Source organism: Emiliania huxleyi (assembly GCF_000372725.1).
Source record: "Emiliania huxleyi CCMP1516 chromosome Unknown EMIHUscaffold_210, whole genome shotgun sequence".
In the NCBI taxonomy this organism is placed as follows: Eukaryota; Haptophyta; order Isochrysidales; family Noelaerhabdaceae; genus Emiliania; species Emiliania huxleyi.
In genome coordinates this window covers 226,033-248,587 of record NW_005200506.1, presented here as the reverse complement: position 1 = coordinate 248,587, position 22,555 = coordinate 226,033, and the positions used below count along the sequence as shown (strand labels likewise).

The following is a 22,555-nucleotide window of genomic DNA, read 5'->3' as shown; positions in this document are numbered from 1 at the left end:
CGAGCGAAAGGGGCTCGGTCAGATCAGAGCATGGAGCGCTGCTGCTCTCCTTGGCGCGGCGCACCCAATCCCGTACTTCCTCCACCGTCGGCGTGGCTTCCGTCGTCCCGAGGCTGCTCTTGGGAATGACGCGGACAATCTTCTTGCCGGCGGCCACGCCGTATAAAAGCGGCTTGCCGTCGGGCGCACTCGCCACCACGTCGAGCATCGGGTCTCCTATGAAGTGGCCCTCGCTAATTATCTGACCCCACGGCCCTTCTGGCTTGAACGGCGGTTCTTGCAGCGTGTCGTACTGCCGCCACTCTGCAATGGACTCGGCAGAGTATGTCGGCAGGCGAGGCACAGTATTCCTCAGCGAAGCGCGTGCGGTCCTCTTCGGCTGTAGCGCCACAGGGGCATCTGCACCATCGTCGAACGCGCTGGCATCGGTCGCTTCCAAAATCGGCGGAACGGACATCTGCGACGCACGATGCCGCAGGAATCCGCGGCCAGCTGTGACCCGAATGGCGCCCAGCTCGGCAATGCCGCCCGCCAGCACCAGGAGCCCGGTGGCGGAGCGCAGCGACCACATATATTGCGATGGTACCGAGGGGTTCGAGAAGATGCGCTGGGCGCCGCTTTGCGGAAGTTGCGCATTTACGAATCGCGGGCGGGCGCCGGGTTTGGCTTTCTTTTTCCTACGTCTTAGGCACAACAACACTGGGCACCGGAGAGGAAATTTCTTGTTGTCGAAGCACACAATAGTTAGAGGCTGCGCAGGCCGTCCCGTTTGCATGTTTGCAATAAAAACGCCCCGCGCACTGCGCGCGCCGGGCCCGGGGGCGGGGCTCTCCCCGCAAACCCCAATATGTCTCTCACCGTCGTACCCCACCGAGACCGACACTCACGTGTCACACGTGCCGCAATATGTGTCACACACGGCGGCTTCTGCCACCTCTCGATCGGTTTCACTTTCTACGCATACCCACCGGGGAAGGGGCGCTTGGGAGCGGGGGCAGGGGCGGGGGCGGGGGCGGGGGCGGGGGTGGGTGCGCGCAGCGCGCGCGTGCGGGCAACAGAGGGTAGGGGTGGGGAAGACGGCTAGGAGGGGGCGGCGGCGGCGGCGGCGGCAGCGCGCGCGCGGCGCGCGCGACGGAGGGGCGGAGCAGCGACCGCTGTGCTCCGTCTGTGCCAGGGACGCGCGCTCTGCGCCGCTGCACAGAGCGCGCGTCCGGCAAGGGGCAAGCGTGGCGGCGCGGGACGCGCGGCGGCGGCGGCGAGCAGCCGAGCGCTCCGTGCGCGGTGAGGCGGCCGGGCGAGGGCGGCGGGTGACGGGGCAAGGGATCAGCCCACACCCGGCCGTCGCTTTTTGAGCGACGCCTGCGGCACGCCTGCGCAGGGGCTGCAGGGCGGTCAGTTGTGGGGCGAGGCGGTGCCGGCCGCGGGCCGGGTGCAAGGCGCCGGCCTCGGCGCCGCCTCGGCGCGCCGCACGGGCGCGGCAAGCCTGAGCGGGAGCCGAAGGTTTGCTGCGGTAGGTAGGTGGTAGGTAGGTGTGGGGTGGTCTGACTTTGCCGCAGAGGCCCCTGTGAACACCAATCGCGGAAGTATTCTTCCCGGAAAAAATCTTTTTTCTGAAAGCCACGCAGCCACTTGCTCTGCTTGTTCGGGCAGCGCGCCTTCGGCAGCAACAAATCATACATGCACCTCATGCCGCTCGCGCCCGCGCTCACCCAGTCTACTCCTCAACGCACAGCCGTCATCGGCGGCGGCATTGCCGGCCTGGCGTGCGCCCGCCGGCTGCAGCAGCTCGGCCACGAGGCCGTTTGTTTCGACACGGGGAAGCACGCTCCTGGCGGGCGCTGCTCCTCACGCACCTGGCCTGGCGGAGCGACGGTGGATCATGCCGCTCAGTACGCGACCGCCCGCTCGGCCAGCTTCAGCGCTCTGATGAAGGAGCTGGAGACCGAGGGGCTGGTCAAGCAGTGGCCGGCACGAGTTGTTGCCCTGGAAGGAGGCGCTGCTGCTGTGCCAGTCGAGGGCGACGCCGTGCGCTACGTGGGCGCGGACGGCATGGGCGGCATCGCGGCGGCGCTGGCGCGCGGCCTCGACGTGCGTCAGGACGTGTGGGTGCCGCCCAACGGAGGCATCACGTACGAGAGCGACGGGATGTGGCGTCTGCGGCTGCCCAGTGGCGCGGGCGACGACTGTCGCTTCGACGCGGTCGTGATTGCGCACAATGGAAAATGCGCGGAGCGGCTGACCTCGAGCGTGCCGGCGCGCGACGTGCACTCGCTCCTCCGCACTCGCTTTGCCGCTTCGCTGCCCGGCGGAGGGCGCGAGGGCGGCGGCGTCTTCACGCTGAACTCTGTCTACTCGCTGGCGTTCGAGGCGCCGGCCGGGGTGATGCCCTCCGACTTCGACGCGGCGGAGGTGCGCGGCGGCCCGCTGCGCTGGCTGGCAAACAATGCCGCAAAGTACGCTCCGGCCGACGGGGGCGGCGAGGTTTGGACCGCCCTGAGCACCGGCGCATTCGGCAAGGCGCACAAGGTGCCGCAGGAGCAGCTGGCCGGGACTGAGGCGGAGGCGGAGGTGACGGCGAAGCTCCTCCGCGCGGTCGAGGCCGCCGTCGGGCTCGAGCCAGAGGCGCTCAAGCCCCTCCGCACCAGGCTGCAGCTGTGGGGTGCCGCGCTGCCTCTCTGCAGGTGGGACGACCCTTACGTCTGGGGTGCGCCTCCACCGCCGCCACCGCCGCCGCGCCGCCGCCGCCGCCACTGCCGCCGCCACTGCCGCCGCCGCTGACGACCCCTTTTCGTCGCCCCGCGGGCTCACGTCCCCACCCCGCCCCTGCTGGTGGCAGACGCGGAGCACCGCATCGGCATCGCAGGCGACTGGTGCGCCGCCTCCGCCGAGCACGCGGCCACTGTCGAGGGCGCCTTCTCTCGAGGCGCTGCCCCCGTCCCCCGAGCCTTCTCCCGGAGCCTTCTCGGAGCTCTCCTAGGCGCCTTCCTCTCCGGCGAGGCGCTGGCCAACCACCTCGCCGCCACGCCAGCACAGCCCGCCGGCCTCAGCCTCGGCGCAGACGGCGGCAGGTTCGTGCCCATCGAAGGGGCATTCGGCGGCGCCCCTGGCCAGCCGTCGTGGGTGCAGCCGGCAGAGGCCGGCGGCGGGCGCGGCGGAGGGCGTGGCGGCGGCGGGCGCGGTGGCGGCGGAGGGGGAGGCAAGCGGTACTTTGCGCAGCGGCTGTTTGTGCACAATTTGCCTTACGAGTGGGGCGAGGCGAGGCTGGTGGACGAGATCGAGGCTTGCGCCGGGCGGCGCTCCGTCTCGGCGGCGCAGGTCCTCACCTCGGCGGACGGCCTCTCGCGCGGCATGGCGAAGGTGCGGATGGAGACGGCGGAGGCGGCCTCGGAGGCGGTGCGCTCCCTCGACGGCAAGACGTTGGGCGGGCGGGCTCTGCGGGTCAGCCTGGAGGAGCGGAGGGACGGCGGCGGCGGCGGCGTTGGGCGCGGCGGCGGGCGCGGGCGCGGGAACGGCGGCGGCCGCGCTGGCCGCCGCGGCGGACGCGCGTGAGTTGAGTGGGCGGGAGTCAGAGCCCCACGCACCCGACGCGCGATCCTTTTCTCTTTTTTACTCGCAAAACCACACGCCGCCGGTTCTGGCTGCGGGCTACCACGAGAGTGCAGAGTAGAGAGGGCGCTCCTTTTCGTTTTCGCGTTCTTTTTTCTGCGTGGGGGGCCGACAGATTCCGCCCAGCCACAGCCCTGCCAGCCGCGGCCCGCGCGGGGGGGGGCGCGCGGTCTCCTTACTCAGTAAGTGGCTCTTACGAACATACACGAAGGGGGACTGCTAACTAACAGTTTTTATTGTTTCTTTAATTCCTTGGAGTGGTGTACCTATGCACGGGCGGGGACCTGTTCCCTTTTACCCATCTCCTAGTAGAGGTGTCCGTTTTCTTTATTATATATTAATATTATTTATTACCTGTGTTAGTGCCAGTGTTAAGATGCTTGGTGGTGTTCAATGGCCGGATCCAACGAGAAGTGGTACGCTTCGAAGTCGCTTTGGTACCAAGATTGCACCTTCTTCAGCGAGGCGTGGTCGTACCAGTCTGCGAGCGATGGCGCATCCGTTTTGTTGGAGGAGCAGCTCGTGATGCAGTGCCGCTGGTCTTTTCCGGTTCCGAACTCGATCTCCTGCGGCACTCGTCCGCCTCCGACACCGGCAGGGTAGCCGACACCAAGCAGTGCTGTCCGAAGGTCCGCCGCGAGTGAACTTGTGTGGCCGATAAACTTCACCGGGTGGCACGCCAAGAGGGCAGTTTGTGGCAGAACGGGCGGGCAGTCCTGCGCGTGCAGCCAAGCTCTGAAGCGGCAGATTGGGTCCTTGTCGGGGAATGCCTCGGTGGGCGCCTGGAGGATTTTCCAGAATCCCGCATTCGACACGACCCTCTTGTACGGGTTGGTCACAAAGGCAAACGCATGCGTTACTCCCGGCGAAGGCAGTGCCGTGTGGTGATGCTGGCAGGTGGCGTTGGTCACAATGCCTTTGGTGTAGAGGTATCGGAGGACGGTGCCTGTGCCAGTATGCTGCGGCTGCACGTATGTCCAGTGGATGCCCGTCGGCGACGTCCCTTGGCAGCCGGGCAAGTAGGAGTACACGCCGAGAGCCTCGCCCACATAGCCGCCAGATCTGCAGTGGTCGCGACGCGCGACGAGCCTGCGTGCAAGCCTGCGTGCATCCCCGCTGCAAGGTGCAGCGACCCTGGCCTCGGCTGCACGCCGGGGGAGTATGCAGCGTCTACCCCCCCCACGTTTCGAGCCCGCCGTGAGCCGAGTCTCGGGCGCTGTCTTGGGCGTGGGCGCGCCCTCACCCGCGCCGGGAGCAACCAGACCTGCCTGCTGCTCAAAGAGACGCGCCGCGTGCTTGTACACAGCCACGTCGCTTTGCAGCTTCCCTTCAACCTGCATGCAGACACACTCGTTAGAAGGCGCGCCTCAGCGGGTGCACTGAGTTGCAGCGCGCTCGCCTTGGTCCACAGGGGGGTGCCCTCGACGAGTCTGGTGCGGTTGTCGGCAGCCTTCGCTGCCTGGTTCCAAGCACCGTCACCAGTCGTGAACCTGGCTCGCAGACCCGGGCTCCCCGTGTGCGGCAGGTTGAAGTAAGTCTCAAAGCGCGTCAACGACTCGGGCAAGCGGTCGAAGAGCCCAACCAGGCAAAAGCGGCTGAGCGTGCGCTTGGCTTCCGCGAGCAGGCGTTTGGAGCCGAGCGCGTCTGCCATCGCCCACTTCTCGGGCGGGAGTGCAAGCGCAGTGGTAAGCCACCGCGATTCAAATGTGCTAGATTCGATGTAGGCTTCGAACTTCGAAGGTATCTTGCCGTAGGTTGGCTCCCAGGTGGCGGTCTGGAGGTAGTTGAAGAGCGACACCACCCGCGTCACGGGTTGTCGAAATACGGCGAACAAGCGGCAGCGCACCGTCTTGAGGAGCGGCAGGTTAATGAAGGGGAGGTCGGTCATGATGGCCAGCTTCGCGCCGCCGGACTGCTCAGCGGCTGCCGCCACCTCTGCAGCGGTGATCTCAGTTGGCTCATGCACGACCCATGGCGAGTCCTCACCGGCCACCTTGCCGCCAGCCTTGACACGCTTCCAGGTGGCCTCGGTCGGACTGGCCTGCTCGTGGATCAAGATGGTTTTGTTATACAGGAAAACGAGCAATGCCTCCATCGCTGTCCCAGCCGCCTTCGGGATGTGCCAAAACATGGGCAGACTGGGGAGGCTGGTCGGCTCTCGCAACATGAGCAGATTGTCGAGCGTTGCTGCCGAGGGCGGGCTGGCGCTACACGTGCCGGACGGAGCGCACCACGGCTCGCCAGCGAGCTGCTTCCAGCAGTCAGCGCAAATCCATTCCATCGATTCGCGGTCCTTCTTGCGGCACAGCTGGCCTCCGTTGGGTCCGACCTCGCGTGGCCAACCCTCAGGGCATCCACGCATAGTCTCAAAGCTCGCGCTGCTTGCGACGCATTGGGCGGCGACTACGATGAGCAAGCGCGATGGCCGTACCTGCACACGGTTCGCGGACGGCAAGGCTGCATTGGTGCCGTGCTGCATATGGGCATCCCCCCTCCCACTGCCGTCCCTCATTTGATCGAAGAAACCCGAACGAGATAGGCGGCTGCGACCCTGAGAGTGCGCAGCGGTGCCGCTGGCGTGCTCACAACACCCATCCATTAAAGCATCATGCCTGCATCATTCCTGCACGTACTGCCCGGTCTGGTCGGGGCGTGGGGCGAGATCTGGCATGGCGGCGCGCTTGCTTGAACTGAGCGCCTTCGATTGTCTCGCGGCGACTGCTCGCAGGCCGGGCGGCCAGAAACTGTGCCGCTCAGCCATCCGCGAGCGCGCCGGCGGCGGACCGCCGCCGGCGCGCTCGGCTCAGTGTCTTCAAACCCGCCGCCGGTGGGGTGAGAGGTTGAGGTGCGAGCGAGCCCTGGAGGCCCTGGGGATGGGGTGTTCACAGGTAGCGGGCTACGCACTGTTGATTAGGAGGGCCCTAGAAACGCACGTTTGGGGTCGGATTCGCCTTGAAGAGCATGCTCCATCTGCCGTGACGATTTTTTTTACTTTTTAGCAAAACCACTACGCCGCCGCTTCTGTCTGTCTGCGAGCTGTACTTTTTTTCGTTCTTTTCTGTGTGGGGCCGACATTCCGCCCAGCCCAGCCGCCGCGCGCGGTCTCTTAGCAAGTGGCTCTTACGAACATCGAAGGACAGTTTTGATTGTTTCTTAAATTCCTTGCAGTGGTGTACCTGGTTAGTGCCAGTGCGTGCCAGTCCCGTGCCTAGCGTTGTCCGGAGTTTCGTTGCAAAACAGTCGTAAAATATTTGGTAGGCGTTGAAATGAAATTCTTTGCCGGCTGTGGGAAACTCGGCGCGGCCCTTTAGGCACAACTCGTCCACGTTTTCCTCCCACGTTGGCCCCAGAGCTGCTTTCGAAAATGTGCGAGCTGGTCCAGCAGGTCAGTAGTCCTACGTTCGTCATAATTCTCACCGCCTGGCGGTGGCTGCGGTTGCCCTCGAGCTGCACAGCACTGATCGCATCCAGGACACGCCCATCAACTGGGCTGCACCAATCCCGCCGCAGAGCGTGCTCTATTCGACCAACTGCCGGCGCAGTAGACCCTGCGCGGGCAGGTGGGATGGCATGCGCGCTGTGCACGCCTCACGCCGTATGGATAGGCTGAACAAGATGTCGCTGGCGCGCGTGCCTCTGACCTTCACGCATGGGCACCACGCAGTGGCAAGCCAGGTATGGCTGTGAAGAGATGCCGATAAAAGCACACCGATATAACCGAGTCTCTGTAACAGGCAACACGAGGACGCTGGACCGCCTCCTACAACATCTCGTACAAGGCGATAGCGAGACCTGCCGAAATGCAGTTGGAGAATGTGCCGAGTTCTCTGCATGGTCACGACACCCACCATGCATACAACACTCAACTGACTCAAGAATATCGGCGAATCTCGACAACCTCTCCCAGCCACACCTCGCGTGCGTATAAGGCGCACTGCACAGACACCCCGTCGGAGTGCCTCGACCCCGACCTGGTGATCCTGCACACAAAGTGCGCGGCTGCCTCTGGACTGTGGCATCGCGAAGACACGCCCCCTCACACAAAAACCAGATTGCACGCACGGTCCTTCACACAAGTCGTGTCCTGCGGTGAACAGGTGTGTTACCACTGTCGGGTGGACGGCGGCCTTGGCCGACACGTATCGACTTGGCGGCCGCCGGGCCGTCCGCAACGCTGGCAACGGCTCGCAGCTGGCGCTGCGCATCTCCAGCTTCATCCGGCGCCGGTGTGCAGCCGGGAACCTCGAGCTAGTACCGGCATGGGTCATCGAGCAAACAGCACGCGTGCGTCGCCGTCACGCCTATACCGAGGAAGGCACGCGGCAAACGAGCAGGTAGTGTTACTCTTTCTCGGTTAATCGTGGAAAAAGAAACCAACGTGGCAACCCTAATTAGAGTTTCAATCAGAGCCACGCGGCGTCCCAAGTTAGACCTTGCGGATGTCGGTTTTTTCGCTGCTACTGCCCGCGCTCGTCGCGGTCGATGTGAACCTCGCAGGTCTCTTCATGCTCTCGTACGAAGAGGTGACGACCGCCGACAGCTGCGCCGGCGTGGGCGACTGGGTCGACGGCACGTGTTGGGAGATCGAGCAGATGCAGGCGGTCGTCGCGAGCGCACTACTCGCAGTGTCGGACTTCAACGCGAGAAATGTGAGCGCGCTGCCAGCGCTTGGGACTGTGAGCGCCTGCGACAAGCAGCTGCGGCTGCGGCTCCTCGACAGCGGCGGCACTGTTCCCAAATCGGTGCAGGCGCTTGGAGATCTCTCGTCTGGCACCGATGTGGTCATCGGGCCCGGCCGCAGCTCTGTCTCCTTCCACACGGCTGCCATCACCGGTGCTTATAAGTTGCCACAGATCTCTTACTGGTCGACCTCGACCGACTTGTCAAACACCGAGAAGTATCCTCGCTTCATGAGGACAATCCCATCGGACCATGCGCCAGCGTCAGACATCTGCTCCTTCTGGAAGCATGAGCTCGGGCTCTCGACCGTGGCCGTGATTTACCAGCAGGACCCGTACGGCCGCGCTTACGAGGAAGTGGCAAAAACGGAATGCCAGAGCCTGGGGTTGGAAATCGTCAGCAGCGGGTTCTCCGATGATGATTCGATCCGCGAAGCCTCGATACGGTCTGCTGTCAGGAGTCTGAGCAATAGCAGCGCCAAAGCGGTGCTGGCCGTCACTTTCCCGCCGAGCCTTGATCTGATAGTAAACGCTGCGCTGCAAACCGGCCTGCTCAGTGCTGGCACGTCCTGGGTGTTTCCAGATAGTGTCACCGCAGCGGAGCTAGACATGGTTGTCAGCGATGAGGGACGGGCCGCACTGAACGGCAGCTTTATCATCAAGGCGGTCGGTGCGACCGACAATAATCCGCAGTGGACGAGATTTTCCAACGAGCGCTGGGCGGAGCTTCAGCCCGCGCAGTTCAATCCGCACCTGCCTGCCGACTGGCAGATCCGCGACGACTTCTTTCGAGACCCACACGTAAGCAGCTGGGTCCCGTCCGGCGGCACCTTTGCTTACGATGCCATCATGGCGGCGGGGCTGCTGTCGTGCCAGGTGGCCCCGACGGGCGCATTGCCGGTGAAGTTCGGCACGCAGTTCTGGGAGTCCAAGCACACCTTGTCGTTCGAAGGCCTTTCCGGGCGCGTCGAGTTCGACGAGAAGGGCGACAGGAGCAGCGCGAATGTGCATCTTTTCAACTTGCTCGATCAACATGGGTACTCGGAGAAGGACATAGCTCGATTCAGCAACGGCACGTGGATCTGGGAAGGAGGGTCGCGCGAGGGCAGCGGCGTGATCTACAACTTCGGGAAGGACGAACCGCCGTTTGAAGCTCCGCCGCCCCATGCGCCGCCCCCGCCGCCGCCGCGTAGTCTCCTCTTTGATGACGGGCACGACGATCTCATCCAGGGGATCGTCGTCGGGGCGAGCGTCTTCGGGGCGTGCGCTTTTCTGATGCTGTGCTTCTGCTGCCTACCCACCAGCCAATGGCTACCGCCGCTCTCGCGCATCGCCGCGTCCCACGGCACGAGCCCGTGGGCGCTGCTCCGCAGGCGGATCGCAAGGAGCGCGCCCGTGCGCTTCTGCGTCGGCCGCGCACGAGCCCTGCGGCGCGCGTGCAGCAGGGCTAGGACGGCGCCACTCCTGCGCCCTCTCGCCACACCTCACGTCGTGTGGGAGCGGCTCTGCCGCAGGGCGAACAAGGAGCCGACCGAGGGCCCGCCCGACGTGGAGCGGCGCCCGTTTGTGGAGCAGCGCCTGTGGAGCTCGGTGCTGGAGCAGAAGGTGTGGGGCTCGGCAGCGCGCGAGGCTGCCCAGCTCCGCGAGTGGCTCCACGTGAGTCGGAACACGACGCCCTTCATCGAGGCGTGTGTCGAGAAGCTGGTCTCGAGGTGCGGGACCGCGGCTTGCACTCAGCACAGCGGCTGCTGCAATGACGGCCGCCGGACTGACCATCTTGCTCACGCAGACCTCGAGGCGGGGCCAAGGCTGACAAGGATGTCATCGCTGGGCACCGTGCCCTTCGTCGAGCAGTCCCAGGTGTCGCTAAACCTGGGAGATTTGCTTCGCTTCTGCCTCAACGAGCAGGGCGCGGGGGGGCGCATGCTCTGGGAGGAGTGGACGATTGCCCTCCGCGACCTCCGGCCAAAGGAGAAGCATCGCGACGCGTCAGTCCACCGCGACTCTGCCTCGAGGCAAGCGCGGGAAATCCCGCTCGATTCTCGCTCGAGGGGGCCGGCCGAGGCGGTCGAGTCTGAGCCCATCTCGGTGCACGAGTTTGCCGCCCTGCTGCTCTCGCCGTGCAACAGCGCCATCGAGCGGAGGAGCGCCCCCACGGACGCGACTGAGCCGCTCACCAGCTACTGGATCGACTCGTCGCACAACAGCTTCCTCGAGGGCGACCAGCTTACCTCCGGCGTGTCTTCCGACATGTACCGCCGCCTCCTCCTCTCGGGGACTCGCTGCCTCGAGATCGACTGCTGGGACCCCACAACCTTTGGGCGGTGGTGGGGCCAGGGCCCGCGCGTCACTCACCGCACGCCGGGCGGGGTCTCGCTGCTCTGTGGAAGCGTCGCCTTCGGCGAGGTGGTCGCCGCAATCGCCGAGCACGCCTTCACCGCCAGCCCTCTGCCCGTTATCCTGAGCATCGAGATGCACTGCTCGGCGAAGCAGCAGAAGATGCTCGCCAAGGAGCTCATCAACACCCTCGGCGACCTTCTCTCGCGCAGCGACCGCGTCGCGAGCACGCCCCTCCGCGATCTGCACCGGAAGGTCCTCGTCAAGATGCGGCTCGACAAGGGAGGGGTGACCACGGACCCGCTCCTCCGCTCGCTCGTCACGCTGCCCACGAGCTCCATCGGCCGACCGCCGCCCGAGGAGGACGACAGCGGCAGGCGGCTCGACCGAAAGGCGAGCTGGACGGAGCTCAGCGGCCGCTACCTCCACCAGTTCGGGGACGAGCTCCGATTGTCGGGCCGGGGCGCCTGGGGCTGGCTCCGCGGCGTGCCTCTCGAGCGCCACGCAAAGGCCGACGCCGACAGCGGGGCCACGCAGATGTCCGAGTCGCCCTTCTCCACGCAGGCGTCCACGCATGTGTCCGAGTCCACGAGGCCCTCCACGCAGATGTCGCCCTTCGGGTCTCCGGGCTTGTCCGGCTGGCAGCGCGGCTCGTGGCTCGCGGAGGAGCCAGCGATCGAGCTTTCGGCCGCCAGGGTGCCGCGCAGCGGTGTCGTGAGCTTGTCCGAGGAGCGGCTAGAGCGGTTGTTGAGCGAGCAGGGAGGCTGGCTGCCCCTCACGGCCTCGCAGCTCGTCAGAACCTACCCCTCTCCGACTCGGTGGTGGTCGAGCAATAACGATCCCCTCGTGCGCGCCCGCCCTCGCTCTCACCACCTCTCCCGAACCCATCCTTTCCGCTTCATGAGTGAAGTTCCCTCCCTCACCCACAGGCGGCGTGGCGCGCGGGTGTGCAGATGGTGGCGCTCAACATGCAAACGAACGACGCTCTCCACGGTCTGCCGGTGCAACTCCACGACGCTCTCTTTCACGGCAGCGGCGGCTATGTCCTCAAGCCCACGGCACTCCGTGAGCCCGATCGGGCGCTCCCACCCCCGACCCCAACCAACAGAGGCCCCATGACGCGATCGGGTCGCGGTGGCTTTGGTGGCGATCGGGTGTCCCGCGAGGGCGAGGGCAGCCTTTGCCGCTCATCTTCGGAGAGGGAGGCCCTGCAGAGGGAGCTCGGCCACTCTCTGGCAGGGCGAAGGAAGCTTTGGCCGCCGCCGCGGGAGGAGGTGCATCGGACGGAGCTGAGGGCGCGCGCTCGTGCCGCCCCACCGGCCCTCCCTCTCGTCAGCTCACCGAGCGACCCACCGCCTTTAGGTGCTCTCCCTGCACCAGCTTCCGACGCGGGACGAGTGCCGGCCCCTCCTCGCCGAGCCGCACCACGCCTTCGTCTCGCATCTCAGCGACAGCCCCCGCCCGCCCAGCGGGGCCCGCGCCAGCGTGTCGAGCCCGCGCGTCGCCGTCGAGCTGCACGCAATTGGAGGCTTCTGCGCGGTCGCACGCGAGCCGCAGCCACCGCCCGAGGCGCAGGGCGTGACCCGGCTCACCACTGCGGTCGCAGTGGGCAACGGCCTCAACCCGAGCTTCGACGAGACCTTCCACTGCCTCGCGGCCGAGCCTCACCAGACCATCCTCCGCGTTGTGGTGGAGGACGAGGGGCGGCTGGTGGCGTACGAGACCGCGATGCTCGGCTCCCTCCGCTGCGGCTACCGCTGCCTGCACCTGCGCTCGCCCAGCGGCACACGGATCGACGCGTGCTGCCTCCTGCTCCACATCTCCGTCTCCACCGAGCCAAACACCTACGGCACTGTTGATGAGCTACGCGTCATGATGCAGTCGCAGCGCTCGCTCATCAGCCAGCAGAGCCGCGACATCCACCAGCTGTCTGCAGAGCTCTCGCGGCTCGGAAGCCAGCCCTCGACGCCGATCGCTTCCGCCCCCGCGGCGGGACCCCGCGCCGCTCGCTGGCCGTTGGAGCTAGCGCTGGATGCGGGCGTCAACGGGGCTCGCGCAGGCCGGCCGTCGCCGATCGCGCTGCCTCCCGGCGCCGCGCTCACAGTCGGTCGCGACGCGTCGAGCGGCGTGGCCTTGTTCCCGCTGACTCAACGGCACATCTCGCGCCAGCACGCCGTGCTCCACGTCGCCGCCGACGGTCGCAGCGTCCGGCTCGAAGACGTCTCGCGCAAGAACGGGTGCCGCGTGCAGCAGGGAGCAGGTGGCGAGTCGGTCCTCCTGCAGTCTACGGCCGAGGAGGTGGCGACCGCCCAGGTGCGCGAGGGAAGCGTGCTCACCTTTGGGCAGCCCGGCGACGCGGACGAGTTTCGCTACGTCATTCGCGCCGCTGGCACCGAGGACTCGCCAGCTTGGCGCTCCGAGCGCGAGACGAGGCGTGCGACCGAGCTCTCGCCCGTCAAGACGAGACCGTTCGCCCGCTCCACGTCTAGCTCCTGGCACCGCGGCCCGCAGCTGCCCTCATCGTCGGGCGACGTATCGTCGGGCGACGTCGTATCGTCGGGCGACCTCTCCCGCTCCCGGCTCGCGCGGCGCAAGCTCGACGTCCGCCATGACGGCCGGGAGGACGCTGCTGTGAGCCGGTGGCTCTCCCCCCCCCACTCGAGGCCGTCCCCGTACGCTCGCTCGTCGAGCAACTGGGAGTCCCCGCTGTCGTCAGCGTCGCGCACGCCGCACCTGTCCAAGAAGGGCCAGGAGCAGCTGGTTGAGCTGGCATTGTGGCACGGCGCGGAGGTCAACCAGCGAGGAGGAAGAGAACGCGGCTGCATGGGGATGAAGCCCGCGCTCGGGTGGACGGAGCGCCTGCCCGCCCCTAGCATGGACAGCGATGACTCCAGCTGCGACAGCGAGAACGACGAGAAGCCCGTGCACAGATCCCTCGGCAGGTTGGTGCCGCAGCAGAACGAGGGCGATGCCGGCTCGGATCCCGAGCCCGCCTCGCCAGCCCCTTCGCTGCCACCGCCTTCGCTACCGGGCTCCTCGCCATCGCCCTCCTCCGTGCCGCCCGAGCTCCGGGATGGCCTGTCGCCGGCGAGGTCGCTCGCCTTTTTCGCCGGTGCTGGCATCTCCTCCGCTTCGGCGCCGCAGAAGCGGCGCTACGTGCACGCTCCCACTAAGGCATGAAACCGAACATCAGAGATCCCTCATGCGCGTACGTGTCTCTCTCTCCATGTCTCGTCGTACTTGTACTTGTACTTGTGTTCCATGGGGGGGCGGGGGGGCTGTGGGAGAGTTCCGCTGTGTGCATGCGTATGTTTTGTGGTCACATGCATGCTCCCAACGGAGGACGTGGCCGCCGCGCGAGGAAGCAAAACGGTTGGTGCGTCGCCCATCTCTCCGGGAGATGTCTGCTCTAAAAAAATACCCCGCTGCCGGCGCGGCATTAAAAAAGTATTAGTCGGATGCAGGGGGCCTGGACGAAGGTGGTGCGCCCGTCGTGTACGCGCCCGTGTACGCGCCCGCGCCCTTCGCGCACCCGTACGTCGGTCCCCGACCTCTTGCTTTCTCCTCCCTGGCGCAGGTCTTGCTAGTGCCTGTGTTGAGGCTCGTGGCGCCTTGGTAAACTTTTGGTCCTTCCAGCCATGGACTATGCCACCGTCGGTGGGCATCACAGGGTGCACGATAGTGGCAACGCGAGCATCTCTGGACATGACACGATCGGTAAGGGTCGCAAGGTGAAAGAGAGCCGCAGTGCGAGCAAGGTATCACGATGGCTGCGCACAGCAATGTATCTAAACTGGACCATCCCCCTCAACGAGTATCAAGAGGCAGAGAAGGCGCTTGGACTGGTGCGCCACGATGCGAGTGCGTGCGTCGCAACACTGCGCCGCCATTCTCCCAGGGAGAAGGCGTGCTCAGCCCCGACGGACTCTAAACGGCTTCAGGACGAAGATGCCGCTTGGACTGAAGCTATGCGTAAGGTGCAACGCGGCATGCTACGCGACGGAAGCATCCCTGCCCACCCTGTGCGGCAACAGCCGATCCGTATCTTCTGCATGGTATACACATTCGAAGCCCGGCATGAGCTCGTCGCAGCCATTGCTTCGACCTGGGGCAGAGAGTGTGATGGGTTCATGGCCGCTTCAAACGCTACCAACGCGAGCATTGGAGCGGTGAGGCTTCCACACCCGGGGCCCGAGGCCTATGCCCTCATGTGGCAGAAGGTCAGCTTCATGTGGAAGTTTGCGCATAAGGTCAGCGCATCCCGCTTCGCTCCCTGACTCGCTGGCTCCACGTCGCAAAAGTAAACGCCCGACTCATCACAAAGTCGCATGCGCTCACATTATACGCCCACATCACCACATCTACATCTCTCCCTGACTGCCGCGCCAACCTTGCCTGCCGTAGAATTACTTGACCTCCTTTGACTGGTTCCACATTTGCGGGGATGACACTTTTGTTGTCGTCCCGAACTTGCGCGCCTTTGCCGCCACGAAAGCTGCTGAGCAGTCTTCGGATCATGGCATCCATCAGGTGGAGAAGCCGCTGTATTTGGGCGCGCCTTTCTACGTGGAGTGGCACCGGTTTCGACTCAAGATGTGGTTGTGCGCTAGGCTGTGATGAATGCACTCCAAGTGCTCCAAGGGCTGAGCCGTGGAGAGATTCACTGCCGTCCCTCATTTGATCGAAGAAACCCGAACGAGATAGGCGGCTGCGACCCTGAGAGTGCGCAGCGGTGCCGCTGGCGTGCTCACAACACCCATCCATCATGCCTGCATCATTCCTGCACGTACTGCCCGGTCTGGTCGGGGCGTGGGGCGAGATCTGGCATGGCGGCAATCGAAGGCGCTCAGTTCAAGCGCGCCGCCATGCCCTCTATCGCTATGTTTTCTTCCTTTTCTTCTTCCTTTTTTCCAGAAATTCTCATCATTGAAAAAAATCTGCAGAGTTTTTTGTTTCATTCTTCATGTCCGGACTTATTTTTTTTGTTCATGTCCGCGCCAGTCCGCGCCCTTGAGCCTTGTCGTGCCAGGGAGCGGTGCTGTGAGAGAGGCATGCACTTGGAGCACTTGGAGTGCAGTCGGCGACCTCACATCCAGGGCCGGGGAGCATAAGAATTTCGGCCCAAAGCCCCCCCCCCGACGCCGCCACCTCCGCCCTCCCCCAAATCAAAGAGATATATTTGCCACTAACCGCACAAACATGGCACCGAACCAGCTGAAGCTCTCGACTCGTCGACCGAGCTCTGGACGATGCCGACCTCAAACCACCAGCGCCAGCAACGACGTGCCACGGCTCGCCGCGCCGCTGTTGCGACCGACGACGTGCCCGACGCCGTCCCGCGGCCGAAAGGAAGAGGCCCGCGCAACCACTTCTGGGACCCGCGGCCGCCGGGCGTGCGGCGGCACAACGAGTCGAACGAACCGAACCAGCGCAGAGCGGCGCGTCTCGCGAGCGCCCGCGGCCGCCACGCCGACGCCGTCCGCGGCCGACGGTGGTCGCGAATCAACGCGGCGCGGTGCAACGAGGCCAAGTCCTTCCAGGCTCCCGCCAGCAGCGCCTCGTGGCGTGGGCTGCACGGCCCTTCGAGACGGCCCGGGGGGCGGTGAGAGACCTCTCCCGCCGGCATGGCGCACTATATCACCCGTAGAGGCCTCTTTATAGTCGCCTTTTGGCACCTCCTCTCTCCACGCCGCCGATTAGACCTCGCCGCATCGCATCGCCCCCTTCCCTGCCCCGTCGCCCTCCTGAGCTCTCCCTCCTTCGCTCCAGCCATGCACAGGACAGCTGGGCCATTGGCCCGCGTGCCAGGCGTCCGGGACGGCCGGGTATCGGCTCCGAACTTTGAGCCCTCTTGGGCCACCCTCGCGTCCACCGGCCGGCAGAGCACCGCTTGGGCGACTCAGACGGCCCGCCCGACCAGCGCGTTCGATCGTGCCGCCCCCACAGCGTCAGTGGCGTGCGTGGGGTGGCAGGCGGCGTCAGCGCAGCCCCTCGTGGGGGTGCCCACCGCTCTCCTCTCACCGCTCCCCCCCGCCCGTGGCACCCCACACACTCGTCCCTCCTCAGGGGCGCAAGGCGGCACGGCACGTTCAGCGCTTGCCTCGGCCCACCTCGCCTTCACGCCCGCCACCGCGACCAAGGAGGTGGCCTCGGCGGCCCAGATGAAGCCCGTGCGGCTCGTTTGGGAGCCGCATGCCGTCCCTCTCTCGCCGGCGCTGCTCACCACGACCAAGCCTACGCCGAGGAACCCGTCGCGCCCGTCGCTCACGAGCTGGTGGCTCGCATCGACCGAGCCGTCCAGCTTTCTCACGCCCTGCCCACGATCAAATTCGAGACGACCAACATCCGACCACAAAAAAGGCCCGCGCGTGCTGCGCGGGCCGGCGAGCGACTAGCGAGCCCACCTGCTAGTCTCTCAAACCACTCCTCAAAGGACGCGGCCTCTGCCAGCCTCTACTGCCAGGCCTACTGCCAGGCCTACTGCCAGGCCCTACTGCCAGGCCCATGCTGAAATCACGCTCGAGTCTATCGCACAACGGTCTGCACCACTCATCACCGCGACATGGCCATGCGTCGGAGCAGCATTTTCGTCGTCGCGGGCCTGACGGCGTGCGGTTGGGCGGAGGCGCCAAAAGCGGCCGCCGACTGGCTCGCCATCGACTACCACAAGGCTCCCGGCCTCAAGCCCGTCGTCCATGAGGGCGCCGTCTACTCTTGCGTCCGGCTGTTGCTCCGCCCGGAGGACGGCGGTGCGAGCAAGGGCACGTGGGAGGTCACGGCCCGCATTCAGCACCCGATGAAGCTGCCGTCGTCGTACCGTTCCGCCAAGCAGGCCGAGGCGGCCTGCGGGGCGGCGGGTGGCACCTTTGTGCGGCTCGACAAGCTGCAGAGCTTCATCAACGGGGCCGCGAGCGAGTCGCCCGCCAATGCATCGGCGTCGTGCACGGAGGCCGAGAAGGAGCCGGCGGCGGAGGCAAGGGAGGCGCCGAGCTCGAGCGAGCTCGCGCGCGCCGTCGCGCAGTGGAACGACCGCTTCTTCAACATGGACACGGCCGTGACGCGCCAGAACGCCGACCGCTTCCACGGGCGCGGCACCGAGCACAAGCACCTCGCGCAGGAGGTGACGCACCTCGTGATGCCGAAGGCGGTGCAGCAGCGCATCCTAGAGCGGCTGGCGACGCACCGCGAGGCGCTCTTCGGCGACGGCGGCGCCGGTCAGGGCGGCACCACCGGCGCCTACTTCCTGGCGGGCAACGTGGGCTTCGGCAACGCCAACCAGGGCGCCAACCTGATGGACCTCGTCTTCCCGCCCGACCCGAGCGCCAAGAAGGCGTCGTCGGGCGGCGCGCTGAACGGCGACGGCGACGCGTACGCCATCAAAAAGGGCGGCAAGCTCTTCGGCGAGATCGACGACGGGAGCGGCGCGCCCGCGGCGCGCCCGCCCGACCTGCTCGCCTATGAGGAGGAGGTGCGGCGGCTGCTGATGCAGAGATCAGACGTGGACTACCTCTTCGGCGACGAGGTCGAGATCGAGTGGCAGCACCGCCTGTGGCGCTACGGCCCCAACTTCGACCCGAAGGCCAAGGGCGGCATCTGGCACAAGGACACGTGCCCCTTCGGCATCAACGGCGCGCTGCCCGAGAACAGCGTCATGTTCACGATCGTCTACATCCTCTACACGGAGAACCTCGACGGGCCGACGGCGGGTACGCGCGTCAAGGACGACGACGGCACTTCCATCTCGCTGCCGTGCGTCGCTGGCGAGGGCAACGTCATCCGCTCCGGCGAGAGCGACAGCGACGCCTTCTTCCACTCCGGGCCGCTCAACATCCGCAAGCTCGACCAGTCGCGCCCGGCCTACCGCGTGATGCTGCAGTCAAAGGCGCTCGTGCGCCCCGCCGACGGGCGCAAGCGCGCCATCCCCTCCAAGGGCAACTGGCGCGGCCTCGGCATCGCGCCGCTCGTCTTCGCGGCCGACGCCAAGCCGGCGGAGCAGGTGAGCGCCCTGGGCAGCTGGCTGCAGGCGGCGTCGGCGCGGCTGACCAAGGGCGTGGGCGAGTCGAACGCGGTGGGCTTCGAGGCGTACCCCGTCAACGTGGGCCGCGCGTGGGCCGTGACGGCCGACCTGTGCGCCTTCCTCGGCGTGCAGACGCTCGGCCTGCTCCCCGAGCCCGACAGCCCCGCCACGCCCGTCGTCGTCTTCGGCTGGGACCAGCGCTACACCGAGGAGGTCGTCGACGCGCTCAAGGGTAGCTCCTTCCGCGTGCTCAACGTCGCCTCCGACAGCGACTTCGCCGCGCTGCGCGAGGCCAAGCAGGAGACGTACTCTAACCTGCAGACGGCCGACATCACCGCGACCGACAAGGTGAGCGCGATGCTGCAGTCCTATCCCTACGACCTGCACGTGGTCCTCGACGTGCCGCCCGTCGGCGAGCGCTCCATCGGCGAGTCGGTGCTCCAGCGCTACGGCAGCGCGCTCGCGCTCATCGCCGCCAAGGGCCGCGGCGAGGGCCGCCTCTGCACGATCACGCTGCTCTCACAGCAGATGCCGACGTCCGGCCGCGACTCGGCCGGCAAGCCGCCGCCGAAGGGTCAGCCGCTCTCGAAGGTGCAGAAAGCCTTCCTCGCGCTCGAGAAGGAGCTCGTCGACTTTGGCGAGACGCACGGCGTGCGCGTCGTGATCATGCGCGTCGCCGACCGCGTCTACGCGCCGTCCGACTCGGCGCTGAGCCGCCGGGCCTCCGCGCCCGGCAAGCGGCCCAACCCGTGCCGCGTCGAGACGTGCGCCGAGGCCGAGCCGATCACGCGTGTACACTCGGAGGACCTGGGCCTCGTGCTCAAGCGCATGCTCTCCATGTTCGACATCGTCGAGACGCACGGCATGGACTCGTCGCTGCGCGGCACCGCGTCGATGGCGAGCTCGATCAGCCGCTTCCCTAGCGGCACGGTGCTGGAGGTCGTCGACGACGCGCCCGCGTGGTCGATGCTCAAGGCGGACCTGCTAGCAAGCGTCATCATGGGCCAGGAAGACATCTGCCAGTCGTCGTGCGCCAACGTGACGGGCTCCATGCCCGAGGCGATGGTGGCGCACCGCACGGCGAGCGGGCGCAACGCCGAGCTCAAGGCGGCGCTCGGCATGCCGCAGCTGCGCTACCCGACGATGCACCACGGTGCGTCCAAGATGTTTGCCGCGGGCGAGCTCTGATGGGCGCGACGGCAGGAGGCGACGCGGCGTGCGCGTGCGCTGCGGTGGCATCCCGGCGACGAGGACTACCGGTGGCAGCCAAAGAAGATCGAGGCCTTTGCTGGCCAGCCCGTCGTCGCCGTGTCGGCTGGAGGCGAGCACAGCCTCGCCCTCACCGACGACGGCGCCGTCTGGAGCTGGGGCTTTGGACTCTTTGGCGAGCTGGGCCACGGCGACCAGCAGATTCAGCTGCTGCCAAAGAAGGTCGAGGCCTTGGCTGGCCAGCGCGTCGTCGCCGTGTCGGCTGGAGGCGAGCACAGCCTCGCCCTCACCGCCGACGGCGCTGTCTTTACCTGGGGCGATGGCGGACTCGGCCGCTTAGGCCACGGAGAGGACATGTCGGACCAGACGCTGCCCAAGAAGATCGAGGTGTGGGCGAGCCGGCCGAGCACGCCAGCCTACTGGCTGCCAGCCTCTTCTGACGGCAGCGAGGAGGACGAGTAGCTGAAATCGACGGGAGGATCGGTTCCTTTCATTGCGGGCGAGGGAGCGCCGCGCGTCCAGACACCCTCAGACAGCCGCACAGACTGGTGGTCCCGACAGAGACACCCCGGTCCGCGTCGGTAGTTGCGTGGTTCATGCATGGGTCCATGCGGCCGCCTGTGGTGTTCACGCGAGCATAGTTTTCCAGAGACCCAGTCTCAGAGACGAGAGAGCATCGTATTTTTTGCGCAGAAACCGCTCTCAGCCCGCTCCCTCCCCAACCTCGCCCCAAGTCCCGCGCGGCGCACCACCAGAACCGTCCCGCTGGCGCTGCTCCACACCCGCGGCGCACTTGCAGTTGCACCCCCCTGAAACGCGATTGCGGCAACACACGCGAGGCTCAACCACAGCGTCGGCCGCGCACGCGAATTACGCCCACCAATCCCCTCTTCCTCGCCAATACCCCTGTCCACCCTTGACCCTTCCGCTTCCCCCTCGTGCCGCCGGCGATTCCTGCGCCGCCGGCCGCAACGTCCCGGCCTCGAGTCCCTCCCTCCTCGTTCGCTCACTCGTCGTCCTCGTCGTCCTCGTCCTCGTCGTCCTCAATCCCCTCGGGCGGGCCGCCGACCCTCCGCCGGAGCATCAGACGCCCATGAGTGCGCTGGTAACGGGTACTCTTAAATCTAAGTCTTTCCAAGATAACGCTCCTAAGCGCTAAGTTTGCACGCATTGCGCTCCACGCGTGCTCCAATCCACCCAGGCGGTGGCCCCTTTTGCACTGGCATACGCCGCTACTAACCGACATTAGCATGTGCTATAGGTGTACCTGTGTTGTGCCAGTGTGTGCGCGCCAGTATTTTTGAACCAAGAGAATTCCAGCACGCCTCTCTCCAGCCGCGAAGGCGCTCATCCCGCCAACCCTGCTCGCCGGGCCAACGCTCATACACATATGTGCGGCCGCGCCGCCATCGCCTTTGCCGCCGACCGAATCGTCTCCGAGCTACGCGCCGCGGGTGTGCAGGCGCTGCCTCGCGTCTCTCCTTCCCCCGAGCCGTACCACGTGGGCTCCAAGTCGTGCGAGGAGAGGACGAAGCGCAACCCAAAAGGCGTCCGAGGCGTGGAGGGCTGGCCGTGCCTCGTCAGGCAGGGCGACGAGCTCGCTGTGCGCACGCTCACCTGGGGCATCCAGCGGCTGGCGACGCACAACATCTGGCTGGACGGAGGCGACTGGCTGCAGCGCAAGACGTGGCGAGAGGCTCTCGCGGCCGGCCGCCTATGCGCGGTCGCGGTGACCGCCTTTGCCGAGGGCGTGACCTGCCGCAAGCCGGACGGCGAGCACCCGCTCTTCTTCCTCGCCGCGCTGTACTGCGGCTCGCACTTTGTCATTTTGACGACCAACAGCGTCAACGTGCCTCTGCTCGCGGAGCGCGCAAAGCCGCAGGCGCTGCACGGCGTCCCGACGCGCTGCCCGCTCTACCTCGACGCGGCGGGCGCGCAGCGGTGGCTCAGCGTGCCGCCCGACGTCGATGCCATCGCCGCCGCCGTCGGACGGATCGAGGCGAGCCTGAGGCTCGGCCCAGCCGGCACGCACCCTCCCTGAGGACCGGTGATACGGCTGATGGGTGGCTGTCCTGTCGCCCACTAGGCGACCCTGTGGCAAGGCGGCGCCTCGGCCCCCCGCCTCGTGCTCGGGGCAAAGGGAGGCCGGCAGCAAGGCGGCAGACCACCGCAGCAAAGTGGCCCCGGCGCTAGTGCGTCGCCGCCGCCGGCGAGCCCGCGGGTGGGCGGCAAGCGCAGCGGTAGCAACAGCGGCGGCTGCGGCGCGAGCGGCGGCGGCGGCGCGAGCGGCGGCGGCGGCGGCGGCGAGCGGCTCTTTGGGGGAGCGAAGAAGGCGAGACGGCAGGAGGCGGCGCCGGCGACGGCGGCGGAGGAGGAAGAGGCGCTGCAGCAAGCCATCGCGCTCAGTCTCGGCTACGGCGGCGGTGCGGCGGGCGGCGCGGCGGGCGGTGGAGGTGCGTCTGTGTCTGCGACTGCGCCAGCAGCGACCACGTCGGGCTGCGCTGCGGCTGCCGGCGAGGCTGGTGGGGACGCCATCGACCTGACCGGCTCCACCACTGAGGAGGACGGGGAGACCGAGGAGGAGGAGCCGCCGCCGCCGCCGCCGCCCTCGGGGGAGCCGTCGCCGGCAGAGAGGGCCGCGGAGGCGGCGGCGCGCCGAGCTGCCGCCGCCACCGGCACCGCCGCCTCCGACGCCTGAGATGCGCTC

At 66.7% G+C, this 22,555-nt stretch overlaps 4 protein-coding genes across 4 annotated transcripts; all 4 read left to right on the top strand.

Moving 5' to 3' along the window:
* Positions 1 to 1,686: 1,686 nt before the first annotated feature.
* Positions 1,687 to 3,549, top strand: EMIHUDRAFT_114233 (hypothetical protein; the record flags this gene model as incomplete). Its single annotated transcript, XM_005780679.1, has 2 exons — positions 1,687 to 2,704; positions 2,837 to 3,549. 2 exons carry the CDS (start codon positions 1,687 to 1,689, stop codon positions 3,547 to 3,549), a joined length of 1,731 nt encoding a protein of 576 aa, XP_005780736.1.
* A 9,713-nt stretch (positions 3,550 to 13,262) lies between these two features.
* EMIHUDRAFT_366235 (hypothetical protein) lies at positions 13,263 to 13,957 on the top strand. The gene has a single exon (XM_005780678.1). It carries the CDS (start codon positions 13,446 to 13,448, stop codon positions 13,800 to 13,802), a length of 357 nt encoding a protein of 118 aa, XP_005780735.1. The 5' UTR covers positions 13,263 to 13,445; the 3' UTR covers positions 13,803 to 13,957.
* Positions 13,958 to 19,620: 5,663 nt separating this feature from the next.
* EMIHUDRAFT_442960 (hypothetical protein) lies at positions 19,621 to 20,539 on the top strand. Its single transcript, XM_005780677.1, has one exon. It carries the CDS (start codon positions 19,827 to 19,829, stop codon positions 20,286 to 20,288), a length of 462 nt encoding a protein of 153 aa, XP_005780734.1. The 5' UTR covers positions 19,621 to 19,826; the 3' UTR covers positions 20,289 to 20,539.
* Positions 20,540 to 21,238: 699 nt separating this feature from the next.
* EMIHUDRAFT_114229 (hypothetical protein) lies at positions 21,239 to 22,546 on the top strand (the record flags this gene model as incomplete). The annotated part of the gene is made up of 2 exons (XM_005780676.1): positions 21,239 to 21,799; positions 21,935 to 22,546. The coding sequence occupies 2 exons, from the start codon at positions 21,239 to 21,241 to the stop codon at positions 22,544 to 22,546; spliced, it is 1,173 nt and encodes a 390-aa protein (XP_005780733.1).
* Between the last annotated feature and the right edge of the window lie 9 nt (positions 22,547 to 22,555).